The 16,378-nt window shown below is 39.9% G+C and overlaps 1 protein-coding gene across 1 annotated transcript in view; it reads left to right on the top strand.

The window, feature by feature from the left end:
* The window catches only part of TRPM3 (transient receptor potential cation channel subfamily M member 3), a 266,636-nt gene extending 250,653 nt beyond the window's left edge, over window positions 1–15,983 (top strand). Inside the window, exons 25-28 of the mRNA XM_062600481.1 lie at window positions 4,378–4,528; window positions 5,074–5,273; window positions 6,408–6,540; window positions 14,534–15,983. Coding sequence (XP_062456465.1) covers window positions 4,378–4,528; window positions 5,074–5,273; window positions 6,408–6,540; window positions 14,534–15,983 — 1,934 coding nt within the window. The remainder of the gene's footprint in view (window positions 1–4,377; window positions 4,529–5,073; window positions 5,274–6,407; window positions 6,541–14,533) is intronic.
* The last annotated feature ends 395 nt before the right edge of the window (window positions 15,984–16,378 follow it).

Genomic DNA, 16,378 nt, shown 5'->3' with positions numbered 1-16,378 from the left:
AGCTAACAGAGCATCTCTGCACGAATCAGAATAAATCATACCTGTGTTCTTCTGTGGTTTTTTGTATTTCAGCTCTTGAGCACAGACTATATTTTTAGCACAGTTAGACAAAGGCAAGGAATAATATTTATGCACAGCCTACATGCCACTATGAGAGTCTCTTTGGCCTGTGCTGAGAAGCAGTCTTTACCTTCCTCGCACTCCTCTCATCTCACATTTTGGGTTGCATTTCGCATGATATTTTTAATGAGTGGAGGAGGAGGCAGCAAGCATTAGGGAGAATAAGAATACACAGACTTCTATGAAATGTGATTAAAATACTAGTGGGTAGGAGAGGTGTTTGAAGGATGTTTTCAATGTGGCTGAGGGTTAGAAGCAATACATAAGGTCACAATATTATAGTTAAAGCAACTTACTTGAAGCAATGAGACCCTGTCCAGTTTCCTGGATGTTTCTCTGGTGAACAGAGCAACGGAGTGAGTATCGGGGGTTCCCAGACTTCTGCACTTCCCCTGTCAGCAAAGAAGTGAGCAGCCCTAGGCAGCTCGTTTAGCCTTTTTTCAATATTTTCCAGCCTGGCAAACTGTTAACACAAGGTTGTTTAGACATTTCATTAAACAATTTTCAAATGCTTTCATATCCTTTGGGTTCAGTGATGATCAAAACTGGAAGGCATCCATCTATTCATAAACGGGATGACAAAGGCACATTTCAGATGTCCAGACTCAAATAAAAAAGATGGGTTTGTTTGTTCCTTGATACACACATATCGGTTTCCTTAGTTTTTTGATTTGTGATTCTATCTGCATGTCCAGCAGTGTCTTGTGTTTCTAAACAGTTAAACCTATGCTATAAAAGCTGTATCCAGTTTTAAATTAGAAGTTTTCATCAAAGACAAAAGGCAATTTAGTAACAAAACTGTTAAATGTTGTGTTTTCCTGTCTCTGCAATTTCCCATAGCTCCTTTGGAAGGGTGTAGCTGGGGGAAGGGTCATGCCACAATATTTTGCAAGTATTGTTTCCCGAGCCCTCCACCCAATGCCCGTGAAAAATGAGCAGCGCCCATATCATGACTGTAGTTGCACAGAGGAATGTACTCTGCCTGTAAACACAGCCCAAGGCCTGAGCCCGGCCGATGCTTTAGGCCCAAAACAGAGATGCAAGTTGCTGCTGTTTGGTCTCCAATGATTAGCTGGCCCGGAAAGAGGAAGGGTTAGGTATGCAGCAGGAAAGGCCCATGCAGGAAACTGTAAAGCCAAGCCAGGAAGGGAAAACAAGCATAAGAGGGGATTATGAAAAAGGAAATGAAAGATGCAAAAAATGCGCATATCTACAGATGTCAGGATGCAATGTCTGAAAGCTGAGTGAAGTTAATACATATAACTGAAGTTAAAACTCCAGGCAATTGTTGTCTTTCAAAGTACTTCAGAGGACAGGACTCAATGTCCTACCTTCACTCAGTGGCCTGAAGGTATCAGACTACCTGGGTTTTTTTGATTACACGACAAACACATATAGTTAAACTAACAGAATTTGCTTCAGCAAAACACTTCACTACCATTAAGTAGTCTACATGATTTTGCTAAAACAAGGCCATAATGTGAAAAGATGTAAGCATGCATATTCAAACATGTAGAAATTATGCTTTGAAAAAGTTTGTCATAGTGAAATTAGTGTACCTTCTATAAAAAAAAATAATATTTCTCCAAATATATTTAAAGTGGCCAAAGAGAACTCTAGTTTCTTAAATATGAGCAAGTATTTCTGTTATCTGTAGTAATACCATTGCTACTATTAGTCAGCTGTCAGATTTCTCTGTCCTTTTTAATGAAGGGTGGAATTTCAGTTTCTAGTTTTCTGGGACTAATTAATTTTTGGACAAATAGTTGATTTAACAGTGGAATAAAATCCTTTAAAATTAATTTTATTGTCTAAAACTTGAGTAAAATTATCTTTGGTGTGATGGTCAGTGGAATACAAGTTTCTGCATTTTGGTCACACATCACACTTTCTCATGCAGCAGCAGATCTGAAGGTTGAGTTGTGTTCCAAATCCCTATTAAGTAAGGCACAAAATTAATATTCCATTGTCATTTAAAAGCTCTTCCTCCTATAAAACTGAAAAAAGCCAAAAGTTTTGGTAAACATCCAGGAAAATCCAATACCTGTATATGAACAAAGCAGAATGCTATAGGAACTTGTCTATGTAGGAAGCCTAACTGGGCCATCACTGTGTGGCATACACTGACAAGGATGCATTAATAATATTGTAAATTATGTGTGGTAGCCAAAAGAATATTGCAGAAACCCTCTTTGTCTAGGTAGTTTTTAAAGATTAAGGCTTTTTTAGATGAAATCATTGTTTTAATAGAAAAAATGGGATAACAGGATTGTAGCCAGACTTCAGACTAAACTTCCGATTTTCCTGATCTCTAGTTTAAAGTATGCTTTTTTCAGAAATTTCTCTCATTGCTAGAAAAGACACTTTTTGTTCTGTGCTTCAGCACTTAAAAGAGCAACAGGTTTCATCAGCTCACAGAGTGATTATTCCATTACTGGTGAAAACATGATAGCTTTAGGTATGTTGGACTTTGTAGCTCTGAATCAGCATGTGAGTAAGTTATTGTTTCCATACAAGCAGAAATATAAAGTCTCATTTTGAGGCAGATGCCAGGAGGTCTCCAATGTCCCCATTTCTCCTGGATGAAGGCTGCATGCACTTAACACAAGAAATCCAGCAGCTCACAAATGGCATTTTGGATGCTTAAACGAAACTGCACCAGAGCAGTGCATGAAGCGTGAAATCAGTACTAACTGAAAAGATCTGCAAGGGCAACATTTTCTGAGAAATAAAGAATTGCTTGCTCTGAGCCTTTTCCAGTGATAAAATGTATTTTTATAAGTGGGAAAGACAAATATCAATATAGATTTCTGGTCCAGACTCAGCAGAGTTGCTGCTAAAAGTAGCATTGCTTATATTTGGCTTTGCCTCTTCTTTTTTTCTGTGAGTTGAACACTTCGGGAGAATTCATGTCTGAAGCTGATGTAGCACATACTCTTCTGTACCATTAAGCTATATTATGTCTACATGCAATAGCCCAACATCTTCATGCTCAAAAACAAATACTTATGTGACACTTTATATCATAAAATTCAAAATACAGTCACCCACGGTTGAATCCTATGCTCTGTGAACTAAGGTCAAAATGAACATTTTGAAAAGAAATAATACTTGGTACTTTAGATCATGGATTTGTTGACACAGGTCAGGATTTTACAAAACATGTGGGACTGGCAAACTACGCTCTCCTTGAAGTCAATGAGAAACGCTCATTGGTATCAGCTGGACGGAAGATCTGAGCCAATGCAGAGCACATGGAAATTCCTCTCTTGAATCTTTTTTTTCTTTTTGATGGGGACAAGGGGAAGCTAGCTCAGCGCTGAACAAAATTTACTGTGATCTAGTATATGTAAGCTGCTTCTTCAGTGATTTCCTTGAAGCGCTGATTAAAGACTTAAGACCAAAGACTAGGGCAGCTTGAGGCTAGAAGGGCATAAACTGAACCCACGCTTGCAAATGCAGATGTTCTGCTAACACACATGAAGGCATGTAAAAGCAGGAAGCAATGAAAGCTATTTTGCAAAGCTTTTCCCCTGCTTGCCTCAGATCTACCATATTAATGTAAAGACATTCAGGGAAAAAAAACAGGTGGCTGCTCCCCTGCCTACCTTTTCCTTTATCTGGTACAGTAAAGACTTGATAATGTCCCCCATTGTTTCTAGGCATGCAGTCAAAAGTCCTTAATAGCAGAGGATTGTTATGAATACTTTCTAGAGGGGCACCAGGCAGTGCAGTGCACAGTAATAAATTTCTATTCCTTGCTTTAGTTTTATGCATTTATTTTGCTTTTATGCCGTTTTATCATATCCCTCTCTATCCATCAAAAAAGACCAAGTTTTTTCCAGTAAAAAACTAATGTGTTAGCTTTTTACATGATTAAGAATTTTCAGCAGTATTTGCATAGCCACTAGTTACTACCAGAATGTTATGGTATTTTAGCAGTTCAGGACAGGCAGTTCACTCACACCAGGCAGGCTCCCCAAAATTCCTCAGGGAAATATCTTGTGATTAATGGCAAACATTCAACATTCAACATCGTGAACAGTAGTTCTTAAATCCTATGATAAATCTGACAAGCACTTGATCACCATCGTCTATATCAATTGTAAACTTCTTTAGGGGAGCATTAGTGCCACTCTTACTTGGAAGATGTTGTTTTGGCAGGGGAGGGCCTTCATAAATATTTGAATACTTCTGTTAAAAACACTGAAAAAATAAGATTCATTCCTGTTTTGCTTGTTTGTATTTTGTTCCCAGCTCCTTGTGGTCAAAATGAAACCAGAGAAGATGGCAAAATAATCCAGCTGCCTCCTTGCAAGACAGGAGCATGGATCGTTCCTGCCATCATGGCCTGTTACCTCTTGGTTGCAAACATCCTTTTGGTGAACCTCCTCATTGCTGTTTTCAAGTGAGTGGCACATTGCTAAGTATGGATTTAGGGGGGTTAGCCATGGTCTAAGAAGACAGCTAAACCAAAGACTTTGGATAAGAGACATTTTCAGAGGAGAGAAGGTGAGAGGCAGTACCTTGTCTCCAGAGAATGAAGAAAGTACCTAGCTCTTTAAATTGACTCATCTCTGAGGGTGGACACTCAGTGTAAGCAGAGTGTCTGCAAGTAGAGAAGCCAGTATTCAAGGTTCAGTTAACAGCATCATTCACTCCCAATACTGAAAATAGAAATAAAAATTATTCCTTGTGTCACTGAGTGGTCGTAAGGCTCAAAGGCTGTACAGAGCAGGAGTAATTAGCAGTAACATATTTTTGAAATGGCTGATAGAGCCACTGAGCTTCCTTGAAGTGATAGTAACTTGTTTCATCCATTTTATGTGTTCTTTCCCCTTCTTTTTGGTAGGGAAAATTACTAACGTGTTAAGGTTCCTGTCTTACCATTTCAGGAAAAATACCCCCAAAAAAATTTCAATCTCATTTGTTTTTCCTCTTCTCTCTTTCTAGCAATACATTTTTTGAAGTCAAATCCATATCTAACCAAGTGTGGAAGTTTCAAAGGTATCAGCTAATCATGACATTTCACGAAAGACCAGTTCTCCCACCACCTCTAATCATTTTCAGCCATATGACTATGATATTCCAACACCTCTGCTGTAGATGGCGGAAACATGAAAGCGACCCAGATGAGAGAGACTACGGATTAAGTAAGCCTTGAGCAGTTTGCAGAGGGGAACTTTTTAATGCCCTTGGTCATATCTAGTGTTTGATGTGAATGGAGGCTGGGTCCAGCACTTAAACAAGCTTTTCAATAAATAACGACCTTTAACTACGAAATTCTTACCTGAACCAGTCAGCTTCACTCTCATTCCCCAACTCTTAATCCTCCTGAGACTAGTAATGAGGGTCTGTTGTTCTTGGGATTTTTTGTTTGCTTGTTTTTTCCTTTCAAAGTAAAAGGTTTTGTTTTGTTGTTCTTAATAGTCTATTCTTGCTGGAAATTTTCTTGCAGTCCATCACACTTATAGGTCTTCAGTCTTATTGCTGGAATTGCAGAGGTAGCATTCTTATTTTTAAAGCTCTTTCCCTCAATGTTTTTGCCTTGACCTGTAGATAAACTGAGAGATTGTGCTGTGTAATTATTTTGTAGACTAATAATACTACCTCATGCCAAAGTACAATCCCCTCTCTGCATGCCTGGCATGCCACTGGCCACACTTGCATCTCCAGCATAATGCCACAAAAGCAGAAGGTGTCTCCAGCTCCTTCACCATATATGCCAGAGGTAGGGAGCTTGGGAAGGTGCACCTCTGCCCATGCCACAGCCCACCTCTCTAAGAGGAGGGAGCAGGAGACAGGCTGTGCCACGGGTGATGCAAGTGCAACAAGACTGTCCCCTTAGCCCTCACCGTGTCTGCACCAGCCCCTGCTGCTTCCAGCAGACCTCAACTGCTGCAACATCAAACAGACCATCCGCATCCTCAGACTCCTTCCCTGACAGCCTCCAAATTTGATTATGTGTGTGTTAGGTTACAGGTGGGCTTTGGCCCCCACCATCTCTCCAGGTCCTGACCAGCAGCTGTGTTTAGTTCTCATGCAATCAAAAGGCATTCATGTTTGCACAGTGTTTGCCTGATAAAGTGTTGCCATCTCCAGAAGCATATATAATTGAAGCCACTAACTCAGTAATTAGATGCATCTGATTTCATACCAAAATGCTGGATAAAACTGAAGCCTGATTTTGAAAGTTTAGCCCATGAATTCTGCTGTAAGAAGAGTAGAGCTAATTTCACATGTTAAAGCAGTTAGCCAGGTTCACATTCTTTCCATTGTTTCTACAGAACTTTTCATAACTGAGGATGAACTGAAAAAAGTCCATGATTTTGAAGAGCAGTGCATAGAAGAATATTTTAGAGAAAAGGATGACAGATTCAATTCCTCAAACGATGAAAGAATCCGTGTCACTTCAGAAAGGTGCACATATTTTGTCTGTTCTGTTTCATACACAGATCTGGAAGTGTGTTTCTCTTGCCATTCTCCCTCTTTCTTTCTTTTTCTTGAGGAGAGAAATATTTGAGATAATTTTTAATTAGTCTTAACTAAAGCAGAATGATAAAAGGTAGTGTATTTCTTTTCTCTTTTCTTTTCCTTCCTAAAACAAATGTTGCACTAATTTTTGAATATTTGAACCATTTCAACTACTTATAATAGCACTGACAAAAACAGTGGGGAAAAACACGTCTTCTTGCATTTCAGTTTTTGAAAGTAGAACCTTAGGACGTAAGTGCTCAGAACAGAATGGAAGAGCAAATGGGTGTTCGTCAATGAAAACTACAGCTTTAGCACGGATCTGCTAGCCATTTAGATAAAGTAAGAGCATTTTTTCACATTGACCTTGCTGGGTAAGACAGCTTCATTGAAAGCAACAGGAGTCTTGTCATTAATGTCAAAGGAACTAGACAGTTCATCTACAAAAGAGAAATGCACAGACAACAAAGGCAATATTATGTAAATTTACTGCAGTAAGTTTACTACAAGTCTTCAAATTCATCAGTCCTAAAATTCTTCAATCTGCTTATCTACTCAGGCTCTTATATGCTCTCATTATACAGCAGCTAAACATCGGAGTTAAATTTTGAGGACAGAGTTTTTCCTTTGATTCATGGCACTGTTACCGATAAAGATTCTAGGACAACACCCCAGTCAGATATTTGTAATTACTCTAATAAACCACAGTTACTGTAATACTCCACTTTAACCTGAATGTATCTAAAGAAATCAGGAGAGTAGCCACAGTAATTGATTACACAGATGTAATGCTCTCTTCTATGTAATCCTCTAGCACTGCCCCTGATGCAGCTCTGCCTAAAATATTTTCCTGTGGACAAGGAAACATACTTTTAATTTGGTTTTGAAATAAGTCTTTCCCAGAGCAGGATTAGAAAAAATAATATTCTTTAATCATTTGCATTCCTGAAAATAGCACTCTCAAGAAACATATTTCAGAAAAGTATTTTAGAGGAAAAGTGTGGTATGGAATGGCCTCCTCATAAGGATATAAGGAATAGCCACGTAACCTAGTTCTACTCAATTTGGAAGAGACAAATGAGGATTGAAATGATGGAGGTCTATATAATTATGAGCACTTGGAGAGGGTGAGTAAAAATAAATTGTTTGCTGTTGCTCCTAGGACAAGAAATAGGGAGGAACAAATGAATTTAATAGGAACCCATCCCTAGTAGGAGGTTCAAAATAAACAAAAGATGTGATTTGTTCATGCAAGTAGGAGAGCAGAGCAAATTCTTGAAATCTGATGAGGTCTAAAGAAAAGCTAATGATGTCAACTACAGGTCTATACTGATTCACAGGAACACTAGGCAAGCTTATGGAAGAGAAATCCATTAAGGGCTGCTAAATGCATAGAAATCACATCCCGCCCATGAAGTTGCTGAGCTGAAAATGTCTGGAGACTGGCGAATAAAGGGAACATAATTACATATGCTTCAGGGGCCGACAGCAGGCTACATGGATCTGCAGTCTGAGCGCAGTTCTTCTTGTGTTCCAATAAGCCAGTGATCAGAGAACTAACATAAAAATGGTAGCTCCAGATTCAGATCTCTGTTCTGGCATAGCTTTCCTTTTGATGGACAAGGGAAGAAAGTCAGAGACATGCGTGAAGCTTCCACATGTAAGAAGAAACCCAGCTGGGTCCTCCCCTTCATTAAGCAAGTGCTCTAACTACTGAAACATTCATATATAGAAGTCTGTCATTGTAGTTGTCCTGTCCCTGTTTTGCAAGAAAGGAGTCCTTCCTTCTGTTTTAAATGAATGATTGAAAGCATCTCACTCCAGGAGAGAGTTTGTTATTATGAACCCTAAACTAAGAAAAGCATTTGAGCCTCACAGAGAAGTAGTTCTTAAAGGAGCTATTTTTCTTGGCCAATAGCTTAACATTGAAACCAAACATGCACCAGCTCTGTAAGGAAGGCCTAGGTACCAGTCATATGGGGTACAGAGTCCAAACTAAAACCCAAGCATATAGGAGTTGGATATTCTGTTACTAAGACTTGTAGCAACAAAGTCCCAAGTGAATGCAGTTCTTCAAATTGTAATAGCTCTTTTCTCCCCTTGCCAAACCAATTATAATGATCTACCACACAAGGCAAGTGCAAATACATTAAAGATCTGAGGTGTTCAGATGCTTGAGGAATTTGGGATATCTAAGTACTTTATCTTAAATAAAGCACATTTTAAGAACTGGATCCCCAAGTCTGATATTTTACTTCCTATTATGGACCAGAAAATATCCCTCTAAGTATTCTTAATCTAAATTACCAAACTGATTCTTTTCCCTAACATTCAAATATTTAAAATCAAGATCTGGCCGTCTTCGTTTCTCTATATAGATGTCTTTGTACCCTTAACAACATGTAAAGTGGAGAAAATTGAAACGAGATGAAAGACTACACAGCTTCTGTTCCAATGTCAGGTCATCAGTGCGTAGTAGAAGACCAAGTGAAATACCTGCATTATAGCCATGATATCATCAGCCTAATCATCTGCCCAATTAACTCAGCTTTACGTGGTGTAAAATTGATCCAGAATGCCCTAGCAATTGGAGTTGCCCCTCATACTGAAGATCTTCCACATGGAAGCAGCTGAGAATGCTGTTAGGATGGAGGAGAAAGGAGAAATGCTGGGACAAGGCTCGTGTGATGTCCCTGTACCTGGGCCGCTAACAGCCTTTCCTCTACTCCATGCATCTGCTTAATTCACAGGAATGTTTTCACCTCTTAAATACCCCTTGAGTGGCTCCTACCTGCAATGGATTTATCAGCATGCCCTGAAGCCTACCTGGAGAAGGAATGGTTGCACACCAAAAGTACAAAGCCCCAATAAAACTAGAAGAGGGAACAGGGTGTCAGGAACTGACCAGGAGATGAGTCTTGCCTTGAGGCTCAGCCTACAGGAGGCCAGGAAGCAGGGAGGGACTCAGGAAGACAAAAGAACAGAAGATCTTGCTGCACTGAGCAGGATGTAAAACAGGGACTTCAGTAACATTCAAATGGCTCTGCCGGGTCAGGGCCAGAGTGTGTTGTCAGACTCACCTAAAACAAGTTGCAGTTTATATTTTCACCTTGGAGTGGGCTAACCTGACATCATATCTGTACTGGGGGTTCTGTATTAGTTCAGGAAACACCTAACTTTTCTTTTAAAACAAAAAGTTCCTTTAGCTTCTTTAATCACAAAGACAAATCTTAGTGAATCTGCTGGAGACCAGGGAAAAAAGTGAAGCTGGGTAACTTGACTTAGCTACTGTAGATGAGTCACAATAAACTCCTCCCGGAGAGCCTTACTTTTTTAAACATTGTGAAATTTTCAGTGGCACATTTTGATCAGCCTAGAGATATGCATAACATGAGCAAAAATCACTGCAAGACTTTTCTTAATCTTCCAGGAAGCCACTGAAACAATCTCCTCTGCAGGTATTTCTTCCTTATGGCCAAGCCTTGTCTCTTTCACAGCTAATGCCAAAGGCTGCTGCTGATTCCACAGGGAGCAGGTCTTATCCTAATAGTATTCAAAAAGTAGATAAGCAGGTTGAAGTAAATATTATTATGTCATCTTTGGTACAGGATGGTCTCCGTTACCATAGTACCTGAATGCTTTACAGTCTATTGTGCATTACTGTAGGAGCATCCACATGAGTGAAGAAAGGCACAGCTATTATCCTGATTTTAGAGACGAGAAACTGAAGTGAACAGAAAGAGGTGTCTGTTAGTACGAGGGCTGCTAGTGAGCCTACCAGAAGAGGCCATGCACGCAAAGCGGGGTGAGGAAAGGTCTGTGAATCCTGCAGTATCTCTGCGTCAGCAATGGTTGCTCCAAGTTTAGCAGCCTGACAGTGTAGGTGAGAACACAGCCACGGCAACCCCAGGGCTTTCACCTGCAGAAACTAAAGCACCTGGGAAAACTGGCTGGCTGCTTAACCCGTGATGCCTCACCAAAAAATGTCGGAGAAAGTGCCAATAGCCTGTTACAGGCCAGGGAACTGCTCTCTACGTTTGATCTGAATAAAACCATTTCATTCTACAGTCACTTACAGTGAGCAATGTGAACACTTCTGTGAGCGATTTAACTGTCTACAATCCTTGCAGCAGCTGAATGGGATTTTGAAGACCAAAATGATGCCTAAATAATGGCCGTAAGTGCACAAACAGACTTGGGCACCCAACTCTATCATGCAGTTAAGAAGCCTGCTTCTGGGAAGAGTGTATTACTTCCATGAAATCTTTACTTCAATTAAATGAAATTATAGATAAATAAATTTATGTGTGAATGTTAGAAATAATTAGAACAAAGGCCTGCAAAATCCATCATCTCTCAAACGATAACTGAGAGGCTGATCACAGATAAAATAAAATCTTTGTCAGGTTCCCAGTTCCGTGCTAATTTTTTTTTCCTAGCTACTGAATACCGTATTCCAATAGTCCATGTTTATGTTTTACTAGTAGACATTTTTGAGCATCAGCAAAACACACTTGATGCACATTTTGGATGTAGCCGTCCCATTTTATTTTCTCATGCCCATCTGTTAGGATGGCTTCGTGCCCTCTCATGTGTCAGATAAGAGTCTCACTGTAAGAAAAGGCACAGGTGCAGGGAAGGCATCATACATGGATATTACTAGATTTGCCAAAAGGTTTATACTATCTCTAATGCACGTGGGGAAAAAAAATCTAAAGTAAAATTTGGGCATTTTTATTTTGAACTGGTGTTTTAATTCAAGAGTGTTCTTGAAGGAAACACAGCTCTAGCTGTCTATTTACTAAGTTCAAGTATCATCCAGCATTATGGGACAAGAAGAATATTTCATTTATTAAAACATTCTAAGGATCAAATTATGACTGGCTTTCTTCAGAACATATCCTCTTACTACCAAAATGTTTAGTTGATGTAATTATACCATGTTTCTCACAGAATTACTCTCAGAGCATAGTGCTGCTCTGTGTGATGAATGATTCCAGATTTGAGCATCATACAAATATAAGAGAATATCATTAATTGAAAGAATAAGCGTTTGTTAAAAAAACCTGAAGGTGGACATATGTAGTACAAATTTTAAAAAGGCAACTGAATTCAGCACATAGCTTTGGATTTGGAGAAGAACACCATCACTTAAGATTTCTTTTTGTGAATAAAAATGACGCAGTCAGGGCTCACTTAATGTAAACACACGTATGTACTTCTTAAACATCTAGGTGCATCTATGGTTGCCCTTGGTTTTTGAAGTCAGACTACACTGTCCTGATCTTGTTGAGTTTCTACATAAATTTCCCTCTATATCAAGGCAATTATATTTATAGTTATTACCTTAGGAGCCAACAGTCCAGGTAGCCCAGAAGCCTGTACTGCCATGGTCCTTACATCCTGCGTCTCTAGCAGGAGGTGCTAGAGCATATTCAGGGAAGCAGAACAAGGTGTACCACCAAAATATAACTCTAGGCTCTTCTTGGGCTGGGTCACTTTCCCTGTGTTCAGTAGGACTGCGTGGACCTCATATGAGAGCAGGGTGCACAACTTGTACAGACAGCTCTGCTCGGACTCCACTACGGCACTAAGATGCAGCCAAATGCAAAAACTCAATCAGCTCTGGCTGCATTAAAAATATTTCAAGCAAGCAATCAAAAACCCAGGACTATCCAGCTAGTTTCATGAAATGTTATAAATTAATTCCAGTTCTTGGGGTGACTGTTGCCTGGGTTAATGGTATTTGTTCGTGGAAACCTGAGCTTTCACAAGTAGAATCCTGGCTCTGTAAAAATCAGTAGAAAACACTTCCACTTACTCCAAAAGGACCAGGATATTACCCAAATTGTTGAGTACCTCGGATAATCCTAAAATTACAAATGAAGTTATATCTGTCATCATCGTTGAAGAGGAGTTACAGAGGCTGGATGCTATGCAGTTACAGAGGCACTCAATTATTAGCTGATAAATATTTCAAGTATAACATTTTGGTAAAATAACAATTGAGGCAACAAATAACATAAGGGAAAATTTAACTGCTTCCAGTGTAAACTGATCTCTGACTATAGAATTACATCCTGTGCTTGCAATAACATTAGTCTGTTTTTTGTGGGAAGATGGGTAGAAAAGGTATATTGGTGGTGAAATAAAAAAGGAAGAGTTTATCTCTTTGTGTTGATTACTTCATCATTCATCTACTTAAGTAGTACAGTAAAGGTAATAATCCAGATGCTGTTTTAGAGAAGATTTCAAATCTGTGCATTTGGTTTGCTGTGCCTGTGCTTTCAAAATTCAAGGGCTTCACTACAAGATATATTTCATAGGAAGAGGAGCCTTGCTCTAGGGACTGACATAATATTTCTCACTCTCTTCTCCTGTGCAGACAGGTTGCTGCTGTTCTTCACTGCAGGGCAGTCAGAGTTCAGTGTTTCAGGGGAAAAAATTCTGTAATGTACAATGCATTAATGCTGCCCCATACTCATTTATTGCCTAAACTCTGACTTCCTTTTGGATGGGTAGGAAAGTTAACGGTGGTGCCAGTTTCAGGCTGCATGTCCTGCTGCAAATTCAACTAGTAGTAGCAGAAGATGATATTTACCCCATTAGAAAGCCCAGCTATGATTGGCAGGTGCTTAGTAATATTTGAGTAGAAACTGCACTAACAGGCAGAGAGTAAGAGACCGGCGAAAGGCAAAGTGCAGAAACCTTGTTGTTTAGTATTTGTCACTTCTTTATTTATTTTTCAGGGTCTACAGAGAAAACCAAAAATGTAAATCTAGAAATATGACATATGTATTTGAGATAACTACTTAAAACTGTTGTTTTTAGTACCTCTTGGGCAGACACTGGAGGTCCCTGGTCTGTTCTAGAGACCGCTGCTGGGGAAAATAATCATGGGAGGTCATTTCACAAATGCTAACGGCAATTTCCATATGTGAGAGGACTCCATATGAGTCCTTCAGTGGAATGTTTTAGAAGTCAGCAAACTGAAATATTGAAAGCCACTGCCATAAATTAGTACACAATTCATCTTACTGTTGAGAACATTTTCAAATGAGATAAATCAACATCATATGCAGTTACTTTGAAATTTAATTGAGAAAATAATTGAGTGATCACACAGTCGATTATTAGCTATAAATACTTTAACCTTTTTATTTAAATAATACAGTAAGTAGATAAATAAATTTAAAATCCATCATTTCAATCTCTGAACTACTAATAAAAACTATACTAAGCACAAACACAGCATCAAAACAATCTTAATACATGCACACTCTTGTGCACTGTATTTGCTTTGACTGGTGTTTTCTCCTCTATAGCTTTCACACGTGCTTCACCTGATATTACTTACCTTCAGCATAATAATAGGTTAAAAAAAAAGATTTGTATATCTGAGATAAATATAAATCTGGGAATGAGACTGTCTGTTCAGGTGTACACAACACTACTTGGTGCAAATTTGTGGGAAAGAGTGAGAAAGTGAGAAAGTACAGCATATTACCCACCTGTGGCATTTTATTCACTTTCATGCCTTCATTTAATTGTGGAATTAACCATAGCAGTTTGGTCGGTGGCACAGCTGAGAGCAACGTGCAGTCATGTATGCTCAAAGTTTTGTTCATTTGTAACAATCCAAATAGAACTTTTGGCAGCAGAAAGGTAGCAAATTAGTGTAACATTTCCCTAATGTTCTGTCCTTTGCATAGCACTCACCCCAAATCCCCTTTACATTACAATCAACAAGCAAGAGATGCTGCTCATTTACAAGCAGTACCATTTGGCTGCTGAACCTCTTTCAGCAGGGTTTGAAGTGAGGTGGTATAGATTGACTTTGAATTTTAAGACCTGTCTGTTCCCATTTGTTTTGGTGAGCTATTAGTTGGACACCACTGCTATGTAGAAATGAACCAATTTAATTCTTCCCTTTTTTAAGGGTAGAGAACATGGCCATGCGACTGGAAGAAGTAAATGAGCGTGAGCACTGCATGAAGGCATCTCTCCAGACTGTCGACATCAGGCTTGCTCAGCTGGAGGATATGATAGGAAGAATGGCAACGGCCTTGGAAAAACTGACCGGTATAGAGAGAGGTGAGACGACCAAGATACGATCCAGGACCTCCTCCGACTGCACTGATACAGCCTACATTGTAAGACAGAGTAGCTTCAATAGTCAGGAAGGGAATACTTACAAGCTTCAAGAGAGCATAGATCCCACAGGAGAGGAGTCCATGTCCCCTACGTCACCTACGATCACACCTCGCATGCGAAGCCACTCTTTCTATGCAGCAAATATGAAGGAGAAGTGTGGGCTGGAAAAGTTTGAAAGCATTTTTAAGGAAAGATCCACAAGCCTGCACCGTGCTAGCAGTTCCCTCTCCATAGCAAAAGAAGCAAAGGTTCCCTTAGCCCCTACCAGCACTTTGTCGATTGCCCCAGACTCCAGAAGGCCTTCGTCTTGTATAGACATCTACGTTTCCACCATGGATGAGATGCAGTCTGAAATAGAGCCCCTCGAGAGCTCGATAAACATTCTTGGTACTGGAGATGTGGCTCTGCAGGCTCACATAGCCTCTTCCATTTTAGCTAATAGTGCATATATTAGCAGTACCCCAGGTGAAAGAATTTCTGGCAGGAGTCTTGATTATGAGGAAACCTCTGGGATAGAAACAAGAGCATTTTCTTCAGACTATTCACAAATTACAGACTGCCAAATCCCCTGGGATTCAGACCCTCCTTTGTATCATACATTAGAGCGATCTAAAAGTAGCCGTTATCTGGCTACAACTCCATTTATTCTGGAGGAAACACCAATTGTGAAATCTCACAGTTTTATGTTCTCTCCATCTCGAAGCTACTTCAGCAGCCTTGGCATCCCAGTCAAAACAGCAGAGTACACAAGTATTACAGACTGCATAGATACTAGGTGTGTGAGTGCTCCCCAGACCATTGCTGAGAGGGTCAGTTTCCCTGGAAGTCTTGGAGGCAAGGTGGAAGACTTGGGATGCTGCCACCCAGAGAGAGAAGCAGAACTAAGTCATCCAAGCTCTGATCATGAGGACATCGAGGCCAAAGACAAGAAAGGGACCCCTTTATCTCCTCAAGATGGCAATGCCGCAAGAACTCTGACCAACAGCATTCCTCTTCCAAAAATAGAGCGGGCCAACAGCTACTCTGCAGAAGAGTCCAACATGTTGTATGCTCAGCACACACGGAAAAGCTACTCTATCAGTGACAAACTTGACAGACAGAGAAATGCAACGGGCCTGAGAAACCCCTTCCAGAGGAGTAAGTCCTCAAGGCCAGAGAGCAGAGGGGACAACCTGTCTATGAGGAGACTGTCAAGAATGGGAGCTTTCCGCAGCTTTGAGAGCAAGCACAGTTAGACCTAAATAAAGCCCACAGGTAGTCTAAGGGTCATCTTCTCTCCAGTCCATTTTCCTTAGAAGAATTAAATAACCTCACATCATCACATGTCAGCTCCAGTTGGCGTTAGCCACCGGTCAAGGGAGCACGTTGTCAGTCTCAGTATCACCCACTGAGTTATTGCATCTTGACCCAGCTGACATTTGCACTTAAGGAAAAAGGAAGCAAGGAAAGATTATAAAGACTTCAGTAAACAACAGGAAAAACAACCCCCTCCCTTATGAAATCACAAGTAATAAATGAGTAAGTTCAGAAATCTGTCTGTTACTAGAAGGCCTCATAAGATGTTTGATGATGATTCACAAGTTTTTAGAACACAGAAATTAACTAGCAAAAAGAGATATACATATTAGAT

This window comes from Rhea pennata, chromosome Z, assembly GCF_028389875.1.
Source record: "Rhea pennata isolate bPtePen1 chromosome Z, bPtePen1.pri, whole genome shotgun sequence".
In the NCBI taxonomy this organism is placed as follows: domain Eukaryota; kingdom Metazoa; phylum Chordata; class Aves; order Rheiformes; family Rheidae; genus Rhea; species Rhea pennata.
The sequence above is the reverse complement of the archived record's forward strand: the minus strand, read 5'-3'. Positions and strand labels throughout refer to the sequence as shown.